This window comes from Dendropsophus ebraccatus, chromosome 8, assembly GCF_027789765.1.
Source record: "Dendropsophus ebraccatus isolate aDenEbr1 chromosome 8, aDenEbr1.pat, whole genome shotgun sequence".
Classification (NCBI taxonomy): Eukaryota; Metazoa; Chordata; class Amphibia; order Anura; family Hylidae; genus Dendropsophus; species Dendropsophus ebraccatus.
Window position 1 is genome coordinate 38,242,543 of NC_091461.1, and position 26,077 is coordinate 38,268,619.

General features: G+C 37.3%; 1 protein-coding gene across 1 annotated transcript; it reads right to left on the minus strand.

Moving 5' to 3' along the window:
• Positions 1 to 5,919: 5,919 nt before the first annotated feature.
• Positions 5,920 to 26,077, minus strand: TLX1 (T cell leukemia homeobox 1). The gene is made up of 3 exons (XM_069979042.1): positions 25,603 to 26,077; positions 22,446 to 22,683; positions 5,920 to 6,142 (listed from the first exon to the last, which is right to left on the minus strand). The coding sequence occupies exons 1-3, from the start codon at positions 26,075 to 26,077 to the stop codon at positions 5,920 to 5,922; spliced, it is 936 nt and encodes a 311-aa protein (XP_069835143.1).

Sequence of the window (26,077 nt, forward strand, 5' to 3'; positions counted from 1 at the left end):
ATTCCTTTTATTTACATGGTGTATAGACAACACATGGTAATGCATTTATAAATCTCCATTTGTAAATCGCAATGAAAATTGAATGTACATAACACATAAATAGTCGGTAGGTTGATACTGTGAAATAAAGATACAAATAAATAAAAATTTCTAAAAAAAAAAAGAAAGAAAACACACATATAAAGGATGTGGCTGCTTTTACTTCAGTCCCCTAATAAATGGGCTCTGTGCATAAACTTGTCTTCCTATACATGAACCCATTCTCTGCGGGGCAGAGGTTAAATTCCTGCACAAAGTCCGTCACCTCCGTCTTCATAGGCGAGTCTGTACGCAGCAGTGTGCTCTGCACCTATCAGTCCTTGCGTACTGTAAAGTCCTCAATGCATGTCAGTATTTCATTCATAGACATAAGCACCTCCTAAGTGCTTCTTTTCAGAAATGAAAGCTGTTTTCCTGAAACGTGGGAACAATAAAGTAAAAAATATAGTAAAGGTAAAAGTAGTGTCAACGTAAAAGTACAATGAAATACCTCACCGAATACATAGTGATAGAGAAGTGCTTGCATTATAAGGATATGCGTTTCTTAGAGTACGTGTAAATGGCACAGAGGTCTGGGGCTCTCTAGCTGGTCTATAACTACAAATCCCAGCATGTCCTGACAGCGGCAACTACTGTAAGCCATTTATAATACTTTTATCCTGCTTTGTGGAAGAGGGCTTTTGGGTCACTTCGGGCATCATAGTCTTGGTATAGCTGCTGTTTATTGTCCATAGAGAACGTGGACTTAGAAAGTGTAATGGAGTTAGTGTGCGGTTACCCAAACATGATCCATCAGGAAATACCATGTTATGTTTAGTATGTGAAAATATCATTCTATGAAATCTTGATATGTTATTAACTTTCATATTTTATTCTAACTTGTCTGTGTTTACTGTATCCTCTATCCATATACTTTATACTAAAGAATAAAGTTAATGGAGGGTTTGGCTGACAGTATAAGTTATAATGGGGTCTTCTCCAATGTAGCCTTAGCATTAAAGGGGGTTTCCAATTTAAAAATACTTGTCCCCCATCACAGGGAGTCCGGCCTCCATGCCCTCCAGCGATGTCTCTATTGGTGTCCCGATTCCTTTGTTATGAATGAAGATGCAGCTCAGCGTGTGACGCGCGGCTCCATTCATTCTTTCGGAGCCGCCAGAGAGAACCAAGTACAGCACTCAGCTCTTTCAGGAGGATTAATAGAAAATAAATAGAGCTGCGAGTCACGTGCCAACCCTCCGATGAATTTGTAACAAAGGATCTGGGTTGCCAATAGAGAGATTCCTAGGGGGCGAGGAGGTCAGACATCCCCTCCCCCTCGTGCGATCTCATACTTGTTCCATATCCAAGTGCTTTTTAAATCAGAAAACCCCTTTAAAAAAAAGTTTTCTGGCCAAAATAGACCATGAACTGTCTCATCAGTCACCGTTCGGTGGGAGGGGTAACAATATCCTGTGGATAGGTTATCAGTCTATTTAGGCCAGAAAAGACTTAAAGAATTTTCTCAGCAATAAAATATTTCATATATAGTTACTGTTCATCTTCAGAGGGTTATTTGCCACCTCTGTCTAAAACTGGTCATACACACAAGATAATTTGGGCTAATGTCTGGTGTATTCACAACTATAAGGGGAGATTTATCAAACATGGTGTAAAGTGAAACTGGCCCAGTTGCCCCTAGCAACCAATCAGATTCCACCTTTCATTTTCCAAAGAGTCTGTGAGGAATGAAAGGTGGAATCTGATTGGTTGCTAGGGGAAACTGAGCCAGTTTCACTTTACACCATGTTTGATAAATCTCCCCCTGTGGAAATGTACTGCAGTCCCACTCTTTTGCTCTGTATCTGTATTTCATTACTTTAGCAGGCTATGTTCCCACTTCAGGAACATATCGGATAATGGCGTCCGTCTTGTCATGATCATTATTAGCAACCGTCTATTTGACATGACCTCGACCCGATATGTTCCCGAAGAGGGAACACAGCCTGACTCTGAGGCTATGTTCATACATAGTAAGAGAGGGGCCATTCCGTGACCCGGCTTGGTAACGGAACGGCCAGCCTCTGAAAAGATCATCCGGATGATGTTTCGGGCCGCAGAGTTCTCCTGTGGGCGCATCCGTGCTCGCCCGCATCAGAACTCCCCACTGCACACTATGAAGCTTGTGGCAGGAACCGCTCGCTCCATAGTGTGCACTGAAAAAGTTTTCTGCAGCCACTATTCACTGAATAGCAGCCGCAGAAAACTGACATGTCAGTTGTTTGCGGCTCCACTAGGGATCCCGGCCGGAGCGTATACCATGTGTATACGCTCCGTCGGGGATCCCATAGACTGCAAGGCAACATATTTTTTCGTAAAAATCACTGCCGTTGTTGCACTGTGCAACAACGGCCGAAGTTTTACGAAAAAATATGTAGTGTGAAAATAGCCTAATAGAATTATCTGTCTACCTATGGAATTTTATTGTTATACTGTGGAAAGTAACACATAGAAAGGGAACAACTGTTTGCAACACAAAGTTCATCAACACAAAACATTTAGTAACATCTCAAATACATTGCATTACTAATCTGAAAGGAGTGATACAACCAATAAAAAATGATGACCTATGGATAACCCCTTTAAGATCAGTACTAGATAAGTAATGCAATGTATTTGGAAAATTACTGAAGAATAATTATTCTTTTGTAAACTATGAGATAATGCTTGAAGAGGCGATTTTTTTTTTCTTTTAAATCAACTGATGCTATAATGTTATATAGATTTGTGATTTACTTCTATTTAAAAATCTCAAGCCTTCCAGTACTTATCAGCTGCCGTATGTGCCACGGGAAGGGCTGTATTCTTTCTAGTCTGACACAGTGCTCTCTGCTGCCACCTCTGTCCATGACAGTAACTGTCCAAAGAAGGAAAGATTTTTTATGGGGATTTTCTATGGTAAGAGGTGGCAGCAGAGAGCACTGTGTCAGACTGGAAAGAATACACACCTTCCTTTAGGGCATACAGCAGCTGATAAGTACTGTAAGATACAGGAATTTTTTGGAAAGAAGTAATTTACAAACCTAAATACCTTTCTGACACCAGTTAATTTGAAAGAAAAAAAAACACTCCAAAGTACCCCTTTAAAGATGTTCCCATATTGAGTTCTTTCTTTTCTTACAGCATGGAAAATACAATGCCACAGGGGTTAAAGGGGTACTCCAGCAAAAATCTCTTTTTCATTTAAATCAACTGGTTTCAGAACGTTATATAGATTTGTTGTTTATTTCTATTTAAAAATCTCAAGTCTTTTAGTACCTATCAGCTACTGTATGTCCTGACGGAAGTGGTGTATTCTTTCCAGTCTGACACAGTGCTCTCTGCTGCCACCTCTGTCCATGTCTGAAACTGTCCAGATCAGGAGAGGTTTTCTATGTGGATTTGCTGCTGCTCACTTCCTTCATGACATACAGCAGCTGATAAGTACTAGAAGACTGAAGATTTTAAAATACAAATAAATAAAAAATCTATATAACTTTCTAAAACCAGTTGATTTGAATGAAAAAAAATTCTGCCGGAGTACCCCTTTAATTTGGCACACAGCATGAACAAACTGCAGCTTTTCTTTCCCCTAAAAGTTTGACAATACTGTGAATCTACCCCAAAATATATACTGTTTACTAACTTGCAAATCTCAGTTGAGTCTTTATCCTTGGTACATACTCTTTCCTTGTATTATTCAGGCCCTGGGTGAGTAAATATAGTCCCTGTGATTTAAGGCTCATTCCTCATTCAAACTTGCATATCAAAGACCTGTAGATTTTTATTTTTTTATTTTTTTCATTTTAAAACACTACCAATACTTTAAAGATTTATTATGCAAGTGTGAATGAGGCAGTCTAGAATGAGTTGGTGATCCTGTTCTGAAACTATCCATCATCCAAGTTGTAACATGTAAACATGTTTGGCATTTCGGGACATCACTTGACTGAAGCAGTTGCTCCAAGATTGATGGTAACCATGCATTACCATAGCATGCCCACCCACCTACTCTGGCTGCTCTGTGCTTGACAGACAAATCAAAAATGGCACAAATTTATAATGACTCAACCATTAGCAATCTGAAGCATATACGATAAACCCAGGTATAAAATAGCCAGCAACTTTGATGTGACAACTGTGGTAAGGGGGTTTCCAGGAAGAACAAACTTCTTACAAGGGTTATCTAGCATTAGAAATAACAGCTACTTTCTTCCAAGAGTACCATCCATGTCCTTAGAGTAAGCATGGTATCATAATACAGCTCCATTCACTTCGATGGAACTGAGCTGCAAAACCTCACCCAAACTGGAGACAAGTGTAGTACAGTTTATTGAAGAAATTGGCCATGTTTTTGAAATGATCCCCATAACACCTTATACTGTTGTTGGTCGTACCTGCTGCTTGCCTTAGTATAAGCTGTATTGGGGCTTTCTCGATGTTAGTGGAGATAAGGTCGAGCATGATGGAAACCCCCTTTGTTCTGGGAGAGAGAAGCCTGGCTACGGCTCTGGCTATGGCTTGCCACTCTCCTCCCCATAGAGAACTCAGGATTACTGGCCATGCAGTGGGGAGGATGGGGGCCAGACAGGAGAGGTAACTGACCATGTTAAAGCGACTCTGTACCCACAATCTGCCCCCCCCCCCTCGCCAAACCACTTGTACCTTCGGATAGCTGCTTTTAATCCAAGATCTGTCCTGGGGTCTGTTTGGCAGATGATGCAGTTATTGTCCTAAAAAACAACTTTTAAACTTGCAGCCCTGTGCCAAACTGCTGTGGCCTACAGTATCTGTGCCCTAACTTTGCACCACCCCTCCGTCCCTCCTCCCCATCCTCCTCATCATTGGGAATGCACAGGAGCCTTCAAGTTCCTAATGATAATGTGTCAGCCTAATGCACAGACACTCTAGGCCACACCAGTTTGGCACAGGGCTGCAAGTTTAAAAGTTGTTTTTTAGGACAATAACTACATCACCTGCCGAACAGACCCCAGGACAGATCTTGGATTAAAAGCAGCTATCCAAAGGTACAACCAGTTTGGGGTGGGCAAATTGTTGGTACAGAGTCACTTTAAGTCTTTAAAACCCCTATAAGGCCCCTTCACACAGACCAATTATCAGCTTAATGAACATGCCTAATAATCAGGGCTGTAAAATGGGCTGTCTATCAGCCAATGAACATGTAATATGATTGGACCCTTTGTCCAGCCATCAAATTTATAATAATTGGCTGCACTCATTGTGTAAATGGGCCGACAATGATGGAGTTTAAGGGCCACACAAACAATGAATTAATTGTTCATGCAGCCCGGTTGCACAGTTGTAAAGGCTCAGAAAGCGAGTCTTAGTAGAGATGAGTAACAATTTATGATCAATACAATCTCCAGTAAGCCATGGCACTCCAGCTGTATATTTTTCAAGACGCAAAGGGTCAACCCTTATTCTGCTGATCGTTGTGATCGTAGAGATCAACCTACTAATCAGTCTTTAAAGAAAATCTAGGTGAAGGAAAGGCTATCGGTATGTATTCCTGAAAACACATTATCGCTGTTCATTTAGAATGGAGGAAATTATTAGGGAAGAAAATAAAATTTGTTATTAGAGCGCTAAGATTGTATCACAAAATAAAAAAAATGGGGGGGGGTGTTTCCATGATCTTTGACATATCTGTGTAAAACAGAAATCTAGTCTAGATCCAAACTAGAGGGCGGAGGCTTCACGTGAGTCAGTAGAGACGGTGATGGTCGGGGTTGGAGTTGCTTTGACAAGTCTTGTCCTGTGGTTATGTCTGCATCTCTATAAAAGTCTTCATTTTATCCAGTCCTTCACCACATACTGTAAAATCCCATTGCGTCCTCCAGTTTATTCACAGGCGGAGGCCACAGAGGTGACACTGGTAATTTTCGAGGAGTCGTCTGACCAAGGCTGGAGGTTCTGTAGGGCGAAGAGAGAAGAGTTGTGGATGCAGATGGGATCGGGCTGGAGAGGCTGGTTTATAGACTTCTGAAAGGCCTCTTGCTGAAGCTGCATTAATATCCTGTTGGCTTGTTGTCTTTCTGCTTCCCTCTCTTCGGCTGTCTGTCTTCTGTAGGTGGAACAACAATAATGTCATTCTCGTTGCAAGCATGTCAAGTAAAATAGCTTTGCTTTTATTCTTTTTTATGTTCTAATAAAACCACATGCCACTGGTATGACTACTGGTCTTCAGAATAGTCTGTGAACAACATCAAGGCCTACTGCCCTAGAAGCTAGTCATGTACATGTCATCTTGTGAAGATTGGGCTGAATATCATCACAATGGAGTCTTCTTACTGTGGTTTAAAGAATGGGACATATGCCATATACGCTGAGTGCCAGGGGCTGCTACTACTGTCCAAACCAGGGTGTTTAGGTGTATAGCTGGGTCCTTACCCCAGGTATAGGAATGCATCACCATTTCTATCTATAACCAGTATTACATTCATAAACATGGCCGTTTTGAGCATATATATATATATATATATATATTTATTTATTTTTTATCATCATACATCCCGACTTCTTTATCATGTCTGATCCCAAGCTTGTTGTTAAAGAAGTACTTCAGCGATAATCTTTTTCTTTCAAATCAGCTGGTTTCAGAAAGTTATATAGATTTGTAATTTACTTCTATTTAAAAATCTCAAGTCTTCCCATACTTATCAGCTGCTGCATGTCATGCAGGAAAGGTTGTTTTTCTTTTCAGTCTAAGGCTATGTTCACACAACGTCAAAAATATTGAAAAGGCGTCCGATTTTCATATTTAAAAAAACGTCAATTTTTGCCGAGATTTAACTGACTGCGTTGGCAATGCATTGGAGTCAATGGGAAGACAGACGTCCAATGCACACAATGCATTGAAAAACCGACGTCTTTGCCGCAGATGTCAAAATAATGAACATGAACATTATTTTCGGACGTCTTTTGCAAACAGCGGACGTTTTTTATTTATAGTTCACACACAGTTTTCCTTTTGTCACCGTTCTGTCTCCGTTTTTGCTATTAAATTCAATGGACTTTTCAATTAAGCCGCATCCAACAGCCGATTAGTAACCAAACTAGAATAATGTGCAAACACCCGTCAGTGCCCTAAGGGGAGGTCAGGCAACTAAATAACGTCCGTTATTTTAGACTCAAAATGACGGACGTCATTTTAAACGGAGCTGAAAAAAACGTTGTGTGAACATAGCCTGACACAGTGCTCTCTGCTGCCACCTTTGTCCGAAACAGGGACTGTCCAGAAGCAGGAGAGGTTTTCTATGGGGATTTGCTACTGCTCTGGGCAGTTCCTGTCTCAGACAGAGATGGCAGCAGAGAGCACTGTGTAAGACTGAAAAGAAAACAACATTTCCTGCAGGACATACAGCAGCTGATAAGTTTAGGAAGACTTGAGATTTTTAAATAGAAGTACATTACAAATCTATATAATTTTCTGAAACAAGTTGATTTGAAAGAAAAAGATTTTCGCTGGACAACCCCTTTAAATGTAATAGTGGTATACAGTGTGGGCAGCACAGCCATAGAAATAATCAGATTACACCTTGTTCATACATTCTTCTATGTTGCCATAAAGAAATATTTCAAGATTTAAATCAATTAGATTTGACAAATGATTTATGAATAAGTTCCCTAAATAGTTTGGATATGCATTTTCTGGGATTAGTACAAGATGTATACTTATAATTGGTTCATATACATATTATGCTTGGCAGCCATTACAGAGAAGGGTTGCTCTGGAGGATAATTTTAGAGTTTAAGTATAGAATAAATCTACATACACAGTTTAGTAACTTTATAAATACACCGCACTACTGATTTCAGGGCACGGCTTGTAGTGTGACCACTTTAAGAGCATTGTATTCTTCATTTACAATTTAAAATGCAGAAGGCGGGTCACTTTACATAGGGTGGGGTAGATGTTGAAACATGTGCCCATGTACAGGGTAGAATAGGGATGCCAGTGGGGCTTGGTAGATGGTGTGCATTGCTATGTTCAAACATCAAAAAATATAAATTTTACAAGCAAAAGTCTTTTTAGCCCATTTTGTTTGCCTTTTGTGTGTTTGGGTCCTTTTGACAAATTTTATTTAGCTGTTATTCAATCATTCAGAATTTCTTTAGGCTAAAGCAAACGACCTAAAAAATGTCTGTTTGCAAATGAGATGTTTTAGGTACATTTACACAACAAAATAGGCCGACACATAAACGACCCAAAAGAAGTCACATGCACTTAACAATAACTGCCATAAAATAAAACTGTATGGGAACAAAAAGCCATTTTCCCATAGCAATTGATAGAATTTAATGAGAAAAAATGGCTGCTTTTTTTATTATTATTTATTTTTTTTCTTATGGAAAACACAGCACTTCCTGTGTTCTGACTTTTTTCTGTGAGTCTAAACACAGGAAGTCCTGTGTTTCCCAGGTCATTTGCACTCACAGTGAAGGCAGTCATGTGACTGAGGGACACATTGAGCTGTGACTCTCTGTACTGGCCAGCACAAGACTAAAAAGCTGCCTTCAGGAGACTGGACCTGAATTTCTGGTAAGTATAGCTTTGTTTTACAGCATGAAAAAAAAAAAAAAAAAAATATATATATATATATATATATATATATATTGCAAACATTTTTAAAAATTTATAATGTGCTTTAATGAAGGGGTTATCCAGGCTTAGAAAAACTTGGCTGCTTTCTTCTAGAATCAGCTCGCCTCTTGTCTCCAATTCAGGTGTGGTTTTGCAATTAAGCTCCATTAATTTCAATGGCACTGAGCTGCAAGGCCCCACCAAAACTGGAGACAAGAGCAGTGCTGTCTCTGGAAAGTGGCAATGTTTTTGTAAGCCTGGATAACCAGAAAAACATGGATACAACCTATGGCCTATGGCTGTATCTATGTCTTCCAGGACTCCCTAGGGTGACATCCAACTTTTGCAGCCATGGGGATTCAAATTCAGAGTGTTCGGGTTAGGAGAATGTTGCCGCTCAACACTACTCAGGAGCTTTTTCCTACCTGTTGCATCCTATTGCAGCAACCTGTATACTCACATTCTAGCTCCTATCATATTAGTCATTTATTTATAAGGCGGAATTTACATGCTGTAGAATTTTTGCAGATTTTTAGTGTAAAAAATTCCCAGTGGATTATAGCATAATAAACATGGAATGGACTTTGGAAGCTGCAGTTGAAATATTAGTGTGAGATTGCATACTACAACTTGTCGGTCCTTGTCCACTGAAATCCAGTGGATTCATCATGGTTGAAAGGTTCTCCGCGTGAGAATGGAATATTTGGGAGACATAAGATTCAACTCAATTGACATCACATTGATGAATTGCTGAATATATATTAATTTAAATTTAATAAATCAATTTTAATTGTCTCATTACCACCTTGGATGATGGTACATGAAGAACATGTCTTATGATCAGTGGTACAGTACACTTCTACTTCTAAAGGCTTCTTGTTCCAGGGTGGAGCTCACTGCATGAACACTTGTCATGATCATTAAACACCAATAACTCTATGAGGATGATTTATTAAAGGCAGAAGTTTATATCGCTTTAAAAACCCAATTAAAGTAAATTATAGATGTTATAAAACTCTCGGAAAACAAATGAACAATGTAAGTTTGGGGAAAGTGGCCAAGGATATCAACAGTTTCTCTCAATGTGCCCTTGTCGGCAAGTCCAGGCAACAATCTATACGTCTATGAGAGCCAACTGACTACATCAAACGTTCCGGCTACTCTTATAGGTGGATTCTCTGTTTTTGGATTTGCTTTCAGTCAGTCATCAGGTCAGGTTGTTCTCCCCACATTATAGAGCAACCAATGGTTAACTTATAACCCACTTGTAGACATTATACACACAATGACGTTTTATGGAGCTGTAATATGGCACCCAAAGAGGTCCATGAGGCCCTACTCGGCATACTACAGGAGCTCTTAATGCCTTTGTGCTGACTCTATGCATAAACTTTGTAAATAAGGTCAAACACATTGGTCTATTGTCCGCCAAACTTGCTAATTTTGAGCAGCTGACCATCTAATGTGAATGGCAGCCTCCTGATCACATGACTTTAGGTAAAGCGAATTGGAAAGTTAGATTTCAACATGCTCGATCATGAGAGTTAAACCCTCACCAGAGGTGTCTGGCAATAGCTTACCCCCCTTTTCCCATTCTGATTTTATACAGAGTGAGCTAAGCCAAGAGTATTGTGCCTTTGGGCAAGTTAGGTGAGGCCGATGACAGTCGAGTGAATCCAAGCTTCAATTCTTGGGTAAAAACATAGGGGAAAATTTATCAAACTGGTATAAAGTAAAATTGTCTTAGTTGCCCCTAGCAACCAATCTGATTCCACCTTTCATTTTTTCAAGGAATCTGTTAAGATTGAAAGGTGGAATCTGATTAGTTGCTAGGGGCAACTAAGACAATTTTACTTTATACCAGTTTGATAAATCTCCCCCATAGTGTTACTGAGGATCAGCTCAATACAGTGGTCTAGTAGGCATTGCTTCCACTTAGCCAGAATCCTGCTCCACACTGATGAGGGGCAACACCCTGAAACAGCTGTCTGTTGATGAATACCTGGTTTTGGTATTTCCCCTGGTCATATCATTAGACTTATAAATGAGTTGGATGTTGACTGAAGGGGCCACTTAATATGGTGGTTTTGGTGGTCTCCATAAAAGAGCCATCCCTTTACCAGGTCCTACCCTGGAGGGATATTTGGCTAGTCCTGTATTTTGAGACTCATATGCATATTGATGTCTCCATCATACTCGACAGCCTATCTCCACAGACATCATCTGTCAGTGCACTGTCGGGAGAGCCCCATTCACCTTATACTAACAGACGATCCCACCACGAGCAATGGGTTTGGCTGACAAAAGTGTTTGGAGACCTTAAGTCATCTGCAACTGTCCCACACTAAGCCAAACAACTATATCCTGTTAATAGGTTTGTTAGACAACACACCCCTGGTTACCAAAGACAGGAACTGCAAATTACCTGCCCATCTATGTGTACTTTTCTGCTGGTAAGGATTAAGGCCGTGGTCACATATATATTATATCATTTTTTTGGAGACATCGGATGGAAGACTGCTGCATAATGTGTTCTTGCATCCTTCATGTCCAGGGATCTGGCATCCAGGTTGAAGCACCAGAATTGTCCCATTGAAATGCATGGGATCACTTCACAAATCAACTTCCCTTTGGCACCGTTGGCTTTGCAGACCGTTGCTTATATGTAAAAAGGGGCCTAACTCACTCTTTTCTAGTATAGTTTATTGGAGAAAAATTTTGTACGTCAAAAAGTAGGCTATTATAAAGAAATAAAAAGTATAATAATTAAGTATCCAGAATATTTCACTTGCCAACTAATATTCCCAGAAACCAATTATTATTTTGGCAAAAATGGAATTCCCATGGTAAAGTTGTAACCACATGGTGACGGTAAAATTGTGACTCCTTCCCCTTTACCTTTTTAATATACCTGGAAGGCTGTATCCACAAATCCGTGGGGCCCGAGAACCATGCTGATACTTGCCTACTTGAATTGTGTTACCAGGCACCATGAGTCATCAGGGCGGTCCCCGGCTCCTTTTCCCTGCCCTTCAGCCTTGATTGACAGATCTTTTCCTATTTGGATAAAGGGAGCAATCCATCAATCAAGATTGGTGGGGCAGGGAGAAGCCACCAGGCACTGTCCTGATGAATTGTGATTCAATCAGGTTCCCTTTAAAGTGTTCCTCAGCTGAGATATACCAGTGCATGCTGGGCGGCACAGTTGTTGAGAATATTGTAAGTTCTAAATTGGAGGCAGAGAGTACATGGGGTAAGGTCAATGTCTCTGGGATTCTCACATCTCCATAGAGGTTTAACTCTAAGGGCAATAGGCATAGCTAGCAGATGAAGCAAAGCAGCCACCAATGCATCCGCATAAAAGCATCCCTGGAATAGGAGTATACAAGTGTTCACCATCAATTCTGACAGCTACAGTACATCAATGTTACTATTAGAGGCTGACAATAATCCCAGCAACAACGGAGGTACAAAGCCTGTCCAAATGGTAACAATGATTCTAGAGCAGTCCCATCCGGACATCCATCAATATCAGTGGCCAACAGGCCAGCAGTCTTAAAACTGACCTTTTTGATTAACCCTATTGTTATAGTGAATATAGACTGAAAACTAGTAATTTATGAATACATTCATAATCCATTTTCCAAACAAATAAGGGTGCGTTCACACCTACAGGATCCGCAGCAGATTTTATGGTGCAGATTTGATGCTGTGTTCAGTTATTTAAATGAAATCTGCTGCTTTGGATCCGCAGCAGAAAATACGCTGCAGATCCGGTAAGTGTGAACGTGCCCTAAAAGGGGTTCACAATCCCTAAATGACATAGCTGTGGCCATGTATCAAGAGTAGAGATGAGCGAACCTCAAGCAAGCTTAACCCGATCGTGTGCCATTTGATTATTGGTGGCTAAAGAAGTTGGATGCAACCAGTGTCAGCCGGGGTATCTGGGTCCCACCAGAAAAAATGATCCTGGGGGCCACCAATGAAGAATCAGTGAGAAACAACATGTCAGTGAGTGTTAGTGCAGGTTCTAAAGCTGGGGGCCCACCGGAGGATCCACCAGTACTCTGGTAGGCCAGTCCAAAACTGGATGCAACCCTAGGGAGTCCTGGAAACCAGGAACAGCCTTTGGCCGTATCCATGTTATCCAGGCAGCCTTAGGGCTGCATCCAACTTCTTCAGCCACCAATAATCAAATGCTGCACTCTAAGGTTCGGTTTGCTCATCTTTATTTAAGAGTCCAAAAAATAGAAACAGATATAAAAACTGATCAAAAGACTCATACAATCTAAGGCTATGTTCACACTACGTGAAGAGACCGGCCGGGTCACAGAACGGCCGGTCTCTGCATGGATCATCCCGGCCAGTACTGCAGTATCGCTTTATTGTGTGAACTGACAGGTCTTTCTGCAGCCGCAATTCACTCAATTGCGGCCGCAGAAAACTGGCATGTCAGTTATTTGTGGCCCTGTACGGGATCCCGGCCGGAGCGTATATGATGTGTATACGCTCCGGCCGGGATCCCACAGAAGATAAAGCTATGTCCTCACCTCACAAAGTATGATAGCCTAAAGGTGGCCAATGCCATAGAAATAAAAGTTGATGGTTGAACAATTGTTTACAAAAAAGACTGGACAAGGAATAATTGAGAGATGAAGAGAAAAAAAATATATATATTTTGCATCACCCTTGATCTGATCCCCCTTGGATTCAATTTGGTCCAAATAAATGAGGTCTGAATCGTAAGTATCCGACTATGCTTGGACAGTAATAAATGACAGTCCTAGGTTTGATTTTTTTTTTTTGTTCTATTTATCCTATGCAGGTTTGGGTTGCCAGCAGCAGTACTACAGCATGGAACATGATGGACAAAAGGGATGTACAGTGTGTAGAACTCGTAGTAGTAGTAGTAGCAGTATAATAAATGAGCATGATAGACAAGGTAGTAGGGATGAGCGGTACTCGAGCATGCTCAAGTTCGATCATTCGACATTTGAATACTGGTGGCTGGAGAAGTTTGATAAGTTGGATGCAGCCCAAGGAAGTCCTGAAAAACATGGATACAGCCTATGACTATGTTCCCACAATGTTAAAATAAGGGCAAATACTGGGCATTGTTTTGCAACAACGGCCATTATTTGCCCTTACTTTTATATTGTGGTAGCATAGCCTTTGGCAGTTTTGGATCAATGGTTGGGAAAATGAGAATTAATTTAATTTGTGACAATTGAATTCACTTATCTCTCATTGTTCTGTGACCATTCTTGGAATGTTTTGAGAACGTTCATCCCCGTAAATATATTTTGTCAGTAGAGATGAGCCAAATTTATTTTCAGATTTCCCAAAAGTTTTGGATTTGCCAAAATACCAAACTGTAGGGATTTGGTTGTAAATAATAAATTTAGTTCATTTAGTAAAAAAAATAAAATAAATAACAATAAAAAGGTAGCCGGATCCATATCAGATTAGCATATTCCAAAAGGGCGCTCTTTTGGGATCAATGTGGCTCTTTGGAAACATTTAGCGTATGCACTGGGAGCATTCCCAGAGAAGACGCCAAGCGTACTATTGAAAAATAATATGAATGTGTCCCCAGTGTGGATGGGGCTGATAATAGAAAATCATTCATATCCAAGCTCATGACTAAGACAATATATTTCTATTTCACAACACAATATCCTATGAAGAGTATTAGGTTTTTATAAATTAAGCACCAAATGATACATTTCGCATTTAGGCTATGTTCACACTACGTAAAAGTACGGCCATTGTTGCCATCGGCGAGTGGCTCGCTACACTGTGTGCTATCTGAGGTTCTGATGCGGGCGCGCTGATGCGCCCGTATCAGAGCTCTGTGGCCGGAAAGATCATCCGGACGGTACTTAAGTACCGGCCGGGATGATCTGGGCAGAGACCGGCCGTTCCGTGACCCAGCCCGGGTCACGGAAGGCCAGTCTCATATGTTGTGTGAACATAGCCCTATACTGGAATTGAAGTGAAAATTTGGCGCCACCTGGTGTTTACAGTATTTAGCAATATGCATGTCCACCTACCTGAGCTAAATGCTGGTGGACACACATGCTCAGTCATTCTTCCCATAACCACCTTTGTGCGTTGTAGGGAAACCAACTGAAATAACTTTCTTTTTGACTTTTTGAGTCTTCTGTGTGACTGGGAAGACTCGTTCTCAACTTGTTAGGATTGTGAAGCTGGACAGTAAGAAGGGATTATCTTGTCATCTGCCAGAGAGGGAAGGACACTGATTCTGTCCAGAGCCAGCCACCAGCAGCAGAGATTAGCACAGGCACCAATAGGACATATGGAAGCTAAAGTTGATGATAATGGTATTTTCACCTAAAAAAAAATATTTTCTGACTTTTGGTATGAAAATGATTCATGTAAACCCCTTTAACATGTCAGATTATGTTCAATGACAATGACAACCTTTGTGCCTAGGGAGAACTACATCTTCAGATGACATAAGACTCGGACAGATTATCATTACAATTCCAACCATTTAAGTCGCTCATTACAATAATAGCTCAGTGCAAAATAATATGTATAGATCATTATTATGGATCAAAGTGAAGTGGTGGCACGTAAGGGCTGGCCTCAGAGATGTCAATTAAAGCCAACCAGTTGTTTTCTGCCTCGTCCTGACCCAGGGTCTATAGCTGAACAGAGGAACGTTGCATGCACATAGTGCCAAAACCAATGCCACCAGACAAATCACCCCAGAGTAAACCATGCAACAAAATACTAGAGGACTAAACACACTGGGGAAAATTAATCAAGGGCTTAGCGTCTATTTTTAGGTGAATAATTGGATTTTTCACCCATTTTTGGTCGAAGTTCTACTTACTAACCAGTATTTCACAGGCGAATATTTTTTAGAGGCAACTTTTTTTTAATCTGTGAGTATTCACCCAAAAATTCACAAAATCCAGGATCAGAGCCAAATTTATCATGTGCGATTTTTAAAAAGTCACGCAAACAGGTGCAGGCTTACCTCTGGTCAGTACCAAGTGAATATGCTTGCACAATTTTTGAGACTTTTTCTGCAACTTTTTACTTAGATGCATTCACTATGGCAGTGCCACATTTTAATAACTCAGTCACAAGATATTGGAACAAAATATACACTGATCCACATTAGATTCCTTAGTAAATGTCCCCCACTGTTTATATGGGGGAGGTGTGTTTGTGTGTGGGGGGGGGGGGGGGGATATTGGCTTGAAAAAGAAAAAAAACTTCAAAAAAACTTCAGAGTTATTACTTTACCTCTAAGAACTAGCTTCTATCTGATGCCTTTGACTTGAGAACTTCTATTGGTCATATTGGTCTGCCTCTTTATATTTGGCCCATGTTGGGCTATTATTATATGTAGGCTGTTAAAATTTAAAAACTAATAAAGAATAATTGTAAACCAAAACAACTTTAGCATTTTATTGTGCTTTATGAATCTTTTCAATTCCTTTTTTTAAGATGTTTTTCCAAAATACTGTACTGTGTTTTAGTATTTATGAGCATTTTACATTACATTTTCTCCAAATCATGTGATTCTTTGATCATGTGATTGAAGCATTCTCCAGAAGGATGTAAAATAATGCATTTTAGGCAATTGATTTTATAGTTATTTTTTTACTTCCAGATGGCAAAAAAATTCAAAATAAACCACCAGCCTATGAAATATAAGTGGGAAATTATTCCATATATTTATATTAGCTAAAATGGAGAAAAGTTAACCCAATGTCCATGGGGTTGGCGATCTCTCAACGCTGTTCCAATGAATGACTTTGTTTACACTAAGCTAAAAAAAAACGATAAAAGGCTTTTAAAAAAAAAATGGTGTCCAATATTTCCGATTTACAGTTGAAGTCAATAGAATGCATTGCATGGAATGACGGCCATCCAATACACATGTGGGAAAATTTATCAAGGGCTTTGCACCTATTTTTATTGGATTTTTCACCCATTTTTGGTCTAAGTTCTATTTATGAACCAGTATTTGACAGGTGAATATTTTTCAATGCCAATTTTTCTTTAATCTGCCTGTTTTGAGTATCCACCCAAAAATTCATATAATCCAGGATTTGTGCCCAATTTATCATTTGTTTCTTTTAAAAAAAGTCGCAAAAACGGGTGCAGGCCTGGTCAGTACCAGGTGAATTTGTTTGCAACTTTTTTTTTTTTGCAACTTTTTCACCTAGAAAGTCATTACCATGAATTTTCCATAAATCCCGCACACTATATTGGAACAAAATAAACACCAACCCACATTAAAATAATCGCACACATTAGTACTTAGTAAATGTCCCCATTAATAATGTCTGTTGTTCGCAGTGGCCTTCAAAATAATGTTCATGACATTTAATCGCGGCCGTTATTGCGCGGACAGTGGCCGTCATTTTAAGTAGTTCACACACAGTACAGTGAATTCGCTATTCTTTTTACCGTCCTTTCTATTAAATTTAATTTACTTTTTTTATTAAAGGGGTTATCCAGTGTTAGAAAAACATGGCCGCTTTCTTCCAGAGACAACTCGACTCTCGTCTCCAGGTCAGGTGTGGTTTGCAGTTAACTGAGTTGCAAAACCTGCATCCAAACTGAAGACAAGACTGGTGCTGTCTCTGGAAGAAAGTGGCCATGCTTTTCTAACATTGGATAACCCCTTTAAAGACCCAAAAGGGCCATCTTTGACTTTGAGCTAGAATAATGTGTAAGCCGCCATCATTGCAGTAACATCCACTGAACCATGCTGAACCACAGACATTATTTAAAGCGCAAAACAACAGCCGTTGTTTTGAGTATCAAACAATGGGCAGAAAAAAACGTCACTTGAACATATCCAGTCTTGATTAGTGAATATACCGTCCAAGTGCTACGGCTGTGATCAATAGAACAAATGGCCGTTGTAGAAATGAAAGACTTTAGCTCCTCTGCCTTTTATCTCCAATTCTTTCCTCCTAGATTGTAAGCTCTTGCGGGCAGGGCTCTCACTCCTCATTTTTGACTTCATAGGTACATGTGTATCTCTGTAATCTCTGATTTTCTCTATGTATGTACCCCCAGAATTGTAAGGTACTATGGAATATGTTGGCGCTATATAAATAAAATATTAACTTATTATTATTATTATTATTATTATTATTATTGTAACAAATGTATCTAATGGTGCCCATCATTTGTTAAATGTTTCTCATTCTATATTGGAGGTGTGTTGCTTTTGGTTTTGCAGCCTATGTATGACGCCAGTCTGCTGGTGGCAAATGCAACTTTTTTGTTCTTTTTAATAGTTGCTTTTCAAACAATCATTATTTTTGGGTACAAAACCTGTTCTGGTCGCTTGATACATATGGTTCACACAGTTCAAAAGTATGAAGCTGGTTCTCAGACTGCAATACTGCATGGAATCCACTTTTAGCTAGTTGTTAAGGATTTTAGGGTTTGGGGTATAAGGTTCCAGACATTGGCAAGTCTGAAATAATCTGGGAATAAGGTAAGAAAATGTAACTACTAAGGTAATGTATAACTAAAATAAAGCACTGGATAGGTCAGTAAAATAGTATTGAGCACAGGAAAAACTATAATAATAATAATAATAATATATTGGATAGTCTGGTATAATAATATACAGCACTTTATAGTCCAGTAAAATAATATACAGCACAGGACAATCTAGTATAATAACATATAGCGCAAGATAGTCTAGCATAATAAGATACAGTACTGGTCAGTCTGGTATAATGGTATACAGAACTTGATAGTCCAGTAAAATTATATACAACACAGAACAATCTAGTATAATAATATATAGCACAGGATAGTCTAGTATAATAATATACAGCAGAGGACAATCTAGTACAATAATATATAGCACTTGATAGTCCAGTGAAATAATATACAGCACAGCACTGGAAAGACTAATATAAAAATATACAGAACTTTGTAGACCAGTATAAAAACATTAATCACTGGAAAGGCCACTAAAATAATAGACAGCACTATATAGTCCTTTATAATAATATACAACACTGGTGCAATAATACTTAGCATTGGAAAATCTAGTATAATAATATTCAGCAAGTCAGAGTCCTGTATGAAATTATTTAACACCTTATAGTGAATAATACTAATATACAGCACTGGAAAGTCTAATATAATTAAACACAGCATTGAAAGGTCCAGTATTATTATAATGCAATGGAAAGTCTAGTGTAGAAGTATACAACACTATACAGTCCACTATAAAGCTATGAGGCGCTGGACATTTAGTAAATAATATACAACAAAGTTAAGTATAATAATATACAGCACTGGATATAGTATAATAGAAGGTACTGGAGTGGATAACTTAATATAATAGTTCAAATAATAATATCACTGGATAGCCTAGTATAAAAGTATAGGAAAGTCTACTATAACACTATGTAGTCTAGTTTATTATACAGCAGTGGAGAGTGTAGTATAACAACATAAAGCACCGCATATAATAATATACATCAATGCATGGTATAATAATATAAAGCACTGTATAGTCTAGTAAAATAATATGAGGATAGTCTAGTATAACAGTATATTGTGTATTATACAGCATTAGTCTACTATATAGTCTACTATAAAGCAGAGCACTGAATGGACTGATAGAATTATATACAACCCTGCAAACCTTCAGCACTAGGTAATCTACTATAATACGAAAATATAGCATGGAGTACTAATATAATGTAGACAACACTGGATATTATACTGGATAGTATAATAATACACCACACTGGGTAGTCTAGCAGAATAATACACAGCACTGGATTAATATACAAATATAAAGCACTGGATATTATACTGGATAGTAATAATACACCACCCTGGGTAGTCTAGCAGAATAATACACAGCACTGGATTAATATACAAATATAAAGCACTGGATATTATACTGGATAGTAATAATACACCACCCTGGGTAGTCTAGCAGAATAATACACAGCACTGGATTAGTATACAAATATAAAGCACCGATGATTCCCAGCGCTGCATAGTCCAGTACTATATGATACAGTGACAGATACAGTATTCTATACAACTAGAAGGAATAATGTCACCTGTCTATAGTAATTTCCCATGTGGCAATGAATGTATTGCGCAGCTATTATTGTGTTTTGTTTTTGTTTTTTTTCTTCGGGGGGGGGGGGGGGGGGGGCTGGAGAAATCTGTGAGATACATTACAGTATTAGACTTTACTAATACACCATCTATGATTGTTACAATTGTTATTATTAAGTAATGTGAGCAATGTTTTATCCATAAACCAACAATATTCCTGGCGGTTCAGATATATATATATATATATATATATATATATATATATATATATATATATATATATACTAAGTTACTTATAATATCTCAATATTTCTGAGAACAGTAATGGAAATGTGCAGATCCGACACAAAAAAACAACATAAAAAATGGCTAATATTAGTACTGGATCATACTGTCATATCAATAGCTATGCAGTTAGATGATAGATAGATAGATAGATAGATAGATAGATAATAGATAGATAGATAGATAATAGATAGGAGATAGATAGATAGATAGATAATAGATAGGAGATAGATAGATAGATAGATAGATAGATAGATAGATAGATAGATAGATAAGAGAGATAGATAGATAAGAGATAGATAGATAGATAGATAAGAGATAGATAAGAGATAGATAGATAGATAGATAGATAGTTAGATAGATAGATAGATAGATAATAGATAGAGATAGATAGATAATAGATAGATAGATAGATAGATAGATAGATAGATAGATAGGAGATAGATAATAGATAGAGATAGATAGGTAGATGATAGATAATAGATAGATGATAGATAGATAGATAGATAGATAGATAGATAGATAGATAATAGATAGATAGATGATAGATAGATAGTTAGATAATAGATAGATAGATAGATAGGAGATAGATAGATAGAGAGATAATAGATTGATAGATAATAGACAGATAGATAGATAGGAGATAGATAGAAGATAGATAGATAGAAGATAGATAGATAGATAGATAGATAGATAGATAGATAGATAGATAGGGGATAGATAATAGATAGATGATAGATAGATAGATAATAGATAGATAGATAGATAGATAGATAGATAGATAATAGATAGATAGATAGATAGATAGAAGATAGATAGAAGATAGATAGATAGGAGATAGATAGGAGATAGATAGATAGATAGATAGATAGATAGATAGATAATAGATTGATAGATAATAGACAGATAGATAGATAGATAGAAGATAGATAGATAGATAGATAGATAGATAGATAATAGATAGATAGATAGATAGATAGGAGATAGATAGATAGATAGATAGATGATAGATATAGATAGAGATAGATAATAGATAGATAGATGATAGATAGATAGATAGATGGATAGATATAGAGATAGATAGATAGATAGGAGATAGATAGAAGATAGATAGATAGATAGAAGATAGATAATAGATGATAGATAGATAGATAATAGATAGAGATAAATAGATAATAGATAGATAGATAGATAGATATAGAGATAGATAGATAGATAGATAGATAGATAGAAGATAGATAATAGATGATAGATAGATAGATAGATAATAGATAGAATATAGATAGAATATTCTTTGCATCAGCAATTTTATACAATTCCAATATAAATGGTGATTATTTAAAGATGACCCGTACAATAAAAATATTGATTTGCTATGACAGATAATAAATTGAAATGCTCGGAAGCCTCTCAGCACTCCAGGGGTTAATTAACTCTTGCAGTCTCGCCGGGAATTATGAAGCCATAGAAGAAAAAGCCGATTAATTGTACAAATTGTAGTCTGATCTGAATAGAAAATTTCCTGCGCCATTACGTGCGCCATGGGATATTAGTCGCAGTTTTCAAGAAGTCACGTGCTTTACTATTATCAAACCTGTATAGTTTTTTCCCTAAAATATAAATTATATATATATATATGAAAAAGAAAGAAAGAAAAGAGCACCAACATATATGAATAAAAGACTGATCTAAACGAATCCTGACTCTTCTGCACCCAATGTCCATTCCAGTGGTGTAGAAAATGTCGCCTGGATGTTGCTCATATTAATGAATGGTAATAAGAACAAAAAAGCGCAGACACTGACTATACTGTATATATGGCGCAAACCGGACCTGCCGCATAGAGAAATGGCGCAGAATAATGGCGATATCTACACGAGACACTTTCCCTCTATATGACACTGGATCCCTGGCACTTTCTGACAACCTCCAAAATTCCAGTCACATTCATATTCATGCTATGTTCATGTTCATAAACGCCACAATAGCAGAATAGTCAAATGTATGGCCACATGTGCAGTACAGGAATACACAGGTAGTATTTTGGTCCGTATTCTTTTCACTCTTGATTTGGTTAAAACCAATGATCAAAATACTGCGTGTGAACATAGCCCACAACCAAAAGCATCCCTAATATACTCTGTATAGGAGAAGGGGGTCTCCCAGGCCATAGGGCCAGGTACATAGAGAAGCAATGGAGTCCTGACAACACAAACCATACCTCACCTCAGCTAATACACAGCTACTAGAATTTGGGGATTTTGAGAAATTTAGAGCCATAGCAATGATGTCCCCCATATATGTATGTGTGTGGTATATATATATATATATATATATATATATATATATATCATGTGCCCCCCTGCAGGCCTCCGGTGGATGCAGTGCTGCCGGTTACCTCCACTTGGTCCTCCGGTTCTGGAACCACGTCTTGACCTGGGCGTCGGTCATCTTGAGCGCCTTGGCCAGGGCGGCCCTCTCGGCGGAGGCCAGGTACTTCTGCCGGTGGAACCTCTTCTCCAGCTCGCAGATCTGCAGCCGGGTGAACGATGTGCGCGGCTTCTTCTTCTTGGGCGGCGTGCGGTTCTGGTACGGGTGACCTATACGGCGTGTTACAGTGAACGGTGAGAGCGCCACTGGAGCCGAGACAGACAGGGGCAAAGCGGCAGCGTCATCAGCAGCAGCGGGGAGATAGAGCACACAGTCATATACAGCACTACTACTCATATACATATATACTACTACTCATATACATGATACAGCACTACTACTCATATACATATATACTACTACTCATATACATATACAGCACTACTACTCATATACATATATACTACTACTCATATACATATATACTACTACTCATATACATATACAGCACTACTACTCATATACATATATACTACTACTCATATACATATATACTACTACTCATATACATATACAGCACTACTACTCATATACATATATACTACTACTCATATACATATATACTACTACTCATATACATATACAGCACTACTACTCATATACATATACAGCACTACTACTCATATACATATATACTACTCCTCATATGCATATATACTGCTACTCATATACATATATACTGCTACTCATATACATATATATTACTACTCATATACATATACACTACTACTACTGATATACATATACAACACTACTACTCATATACATATATACTACTACTACTACTAATCATATACATATATACTAATACTACTACTACTGATATACATATACACTACTACTACTACTACTACTACTACTACTACTACTCATATACATATATACTATACTACTCATATGCATACACAGCACTACTGATATGCATTTATACTACTACTACTCACATACATATATACTACTGTTACTCATATATATATATATATATATATATATATATATATATACTACTGCTACTCATATACATATATACTACTACTACTCATATACATATATACTACTACTGATATACATATATACTACTACTCACATACATATATACTACTGCTACTCATATACATATATACTACTACTACTCATATACATATATACTACTGCTACTCATATACATATATACTACTACTGATATACATATACACTACTACTACTCATATAATACATATACTGTACACTACTATACTTATATACATATACACTATTACTACTACTATTAAACATATACACTACTACTACTGATACACATATACTGTACATAGATACAGGCCACAACGCCCATTCCACCATATCTACCAAATAATATCTGCCTATCTGTATTTCTGTATACCAATTTTATCCATTTATCTATCTATTAAATAACATCTAAATAAAAACATATATATATATAAATATATATATATATATATATATATATATATATATATATATATATATATATATCTATGGCTACTTTTGAATAGAAATTCGAATTTAATTATGTTAAATTGATTCGGAATGTTTGAAAGTTTATTTAAAACCTATAAACTATCCGACCATTTATTTTTTTTTAATCGTTATTGCAGATATTACTGTGGTGTTGTTGGTATTATTATTATTATTATTATTATTATTATTATTATTATTATTATTATTTTAGTATAACATGTTCACACAGTTGTCGCTATGGTTATAATAATACTAATCATAATAATACTTAATATTTGTACTTATCCCTGGGTATCTGCATATATATATATATATATATATATATATATATATATATATATATATATATATATACATTCTGTGTATTTACCTGTTGTCATTTCTATCATTGTATCATTGTACCAACCAGTTGGCCCCAACCAAGTTAACACTGCATTCAAGAGGGCAGCAAATAAACTATTTTCCTTTTATAACTATATTGTACGATTTTATTAACCTGGATCAGACTGACATATTTTAGTATACTACAAAAGTCTGGTAACTGCAAAAGTAGAAAAATCTTCATCTGTGAAATTATTTTTGCAACATAATGTTTATTGCTTTTCTTAAAAAAAAATGTTAATAAATATTTCTAGAACATCAGCAATTAAATGGAATAAAGAATAATTTATTAGACACCATTAAACAAAAATATACAACCCCTACAACTACTACTACTACTAAAAAATACCATTATTACTGCTACTACTACTACTTCTAACTACTAGTACTACAAATAATAATAATAATAATAATAATAATAATAATAATAATAATAATAATAATAACGTCTAACATTTAGTATGTATTATTTTAATTATTGCTTTATGGCCCAGTGCAATTTATATTAACTACAAACAACGAATAATGTTTGTTTTACAATATATTATTATTATTATTATTATTATTTAGTGCTATTATTACAACAGCAGCAGCACTAAAAATAATAATAACAGCAGCACTAATAATAATAATAATAATAATAAAATAAAAACAGCAATAATAGCACTAATAATAATAATAATAATAATAATAATAATAATAATAACAGCAATAATAACAGCACTAATAATAATAAAAATAACAGCAGCACTACTACTACTACTGCTGCTGCAGCTAATAATATTATTATTATTAATAATAATAATAATAATAATACAGCAGCACTAATAATAATCATGATAATAACACTACTACTACTACTACTGTTGCTAATAATAATAATAATAATAATAATAATAATAACAACAACAGCAGCACTTATTATAACTACTGCTGCTACTACTACTACTACTACTAATAATAATAATAATAAACAGTAACAATAATAATAACAACAATAACAGTACTACTACTACTACTACTACTACTACTACTAATAATAATAATAATCATTAAGACCATAACACGAATAATATTAATAATAATAATAATAATAACAAAGTTTTGTGTGAGTTCTCCTGTGATGTTGAGCAGCAGGACACAGACCCCTCAGGTCCTGCCTGCAGCCTGCTGTCCCCCATACATGACTTGTGGCATAGCTGGTGTACATGGAGGGATCAGGCAGTGGGAAGCACAGAGGCCAAGCACAGCTCCTAGGTACCTACCTGTGAATCTGTCCTTAGTATACCTCCTATTACTCTCCATCCAGGGGAAAGTTAACCCTGTGAGGTTGTTCATATTGTTCATTGCCCCCACACTGGGCACAGTAGGCATTCCAGTGGTAATAGGTTGGTGCACGCTGCCAGTCAGAGGTCTATGAGCAGGAACCCTAATAACCCCAGCAGAATTGAGGTTGTTTCCATTCATGTTCATTCCCATGTTCATATTGTAAGAACCCGTCAAGGAGGCCATACTGCAAGCAGTGTTATTATATCCGCCGGTACTGTTATTGCTGTAGTTGCCTGTCATGGTGTTATAGGCACTGCTGACAATGCATCCCAATCCATAGTCGGAATCCTGGAGCCTGGAACTGGAGATCATACAACTCCCCTGATCTGGATTGTTGAGGATCTGATCAATCCCGAAGCTGATGGGTTCTGCATGGCTCTGGTGCAGGTGGTGAGCCCCTATGTGATCCAT

What these genes read in the sequence shown, in the direction of transcription:
- TLX1 (XM_069979042.1), bottom strand. Translation starts at nt 26,077, where the DNA reads ATGGATCACATAGGGGCTCACCACCTGCACCAGAGCCATGCAGAACCC. An exon ending in TACTAAGGACAGATTCACAG is followed by an intron (nt 22,684 to 25,602) that starts GTAGGTACCTAG and finishes TCTCGGCTCCAG; the next exon opens with TGGCGCTCTCACCGTTCACT. An exon ending in AACCGGAGGACCAAGTGGAG is followed by an intron (nt 6,143 to 22,445) that starts GTAACCGGCAGC and finishes TTCCACCTACAG; the next exon opens with AAGACAGACAGCCGAAGAGA.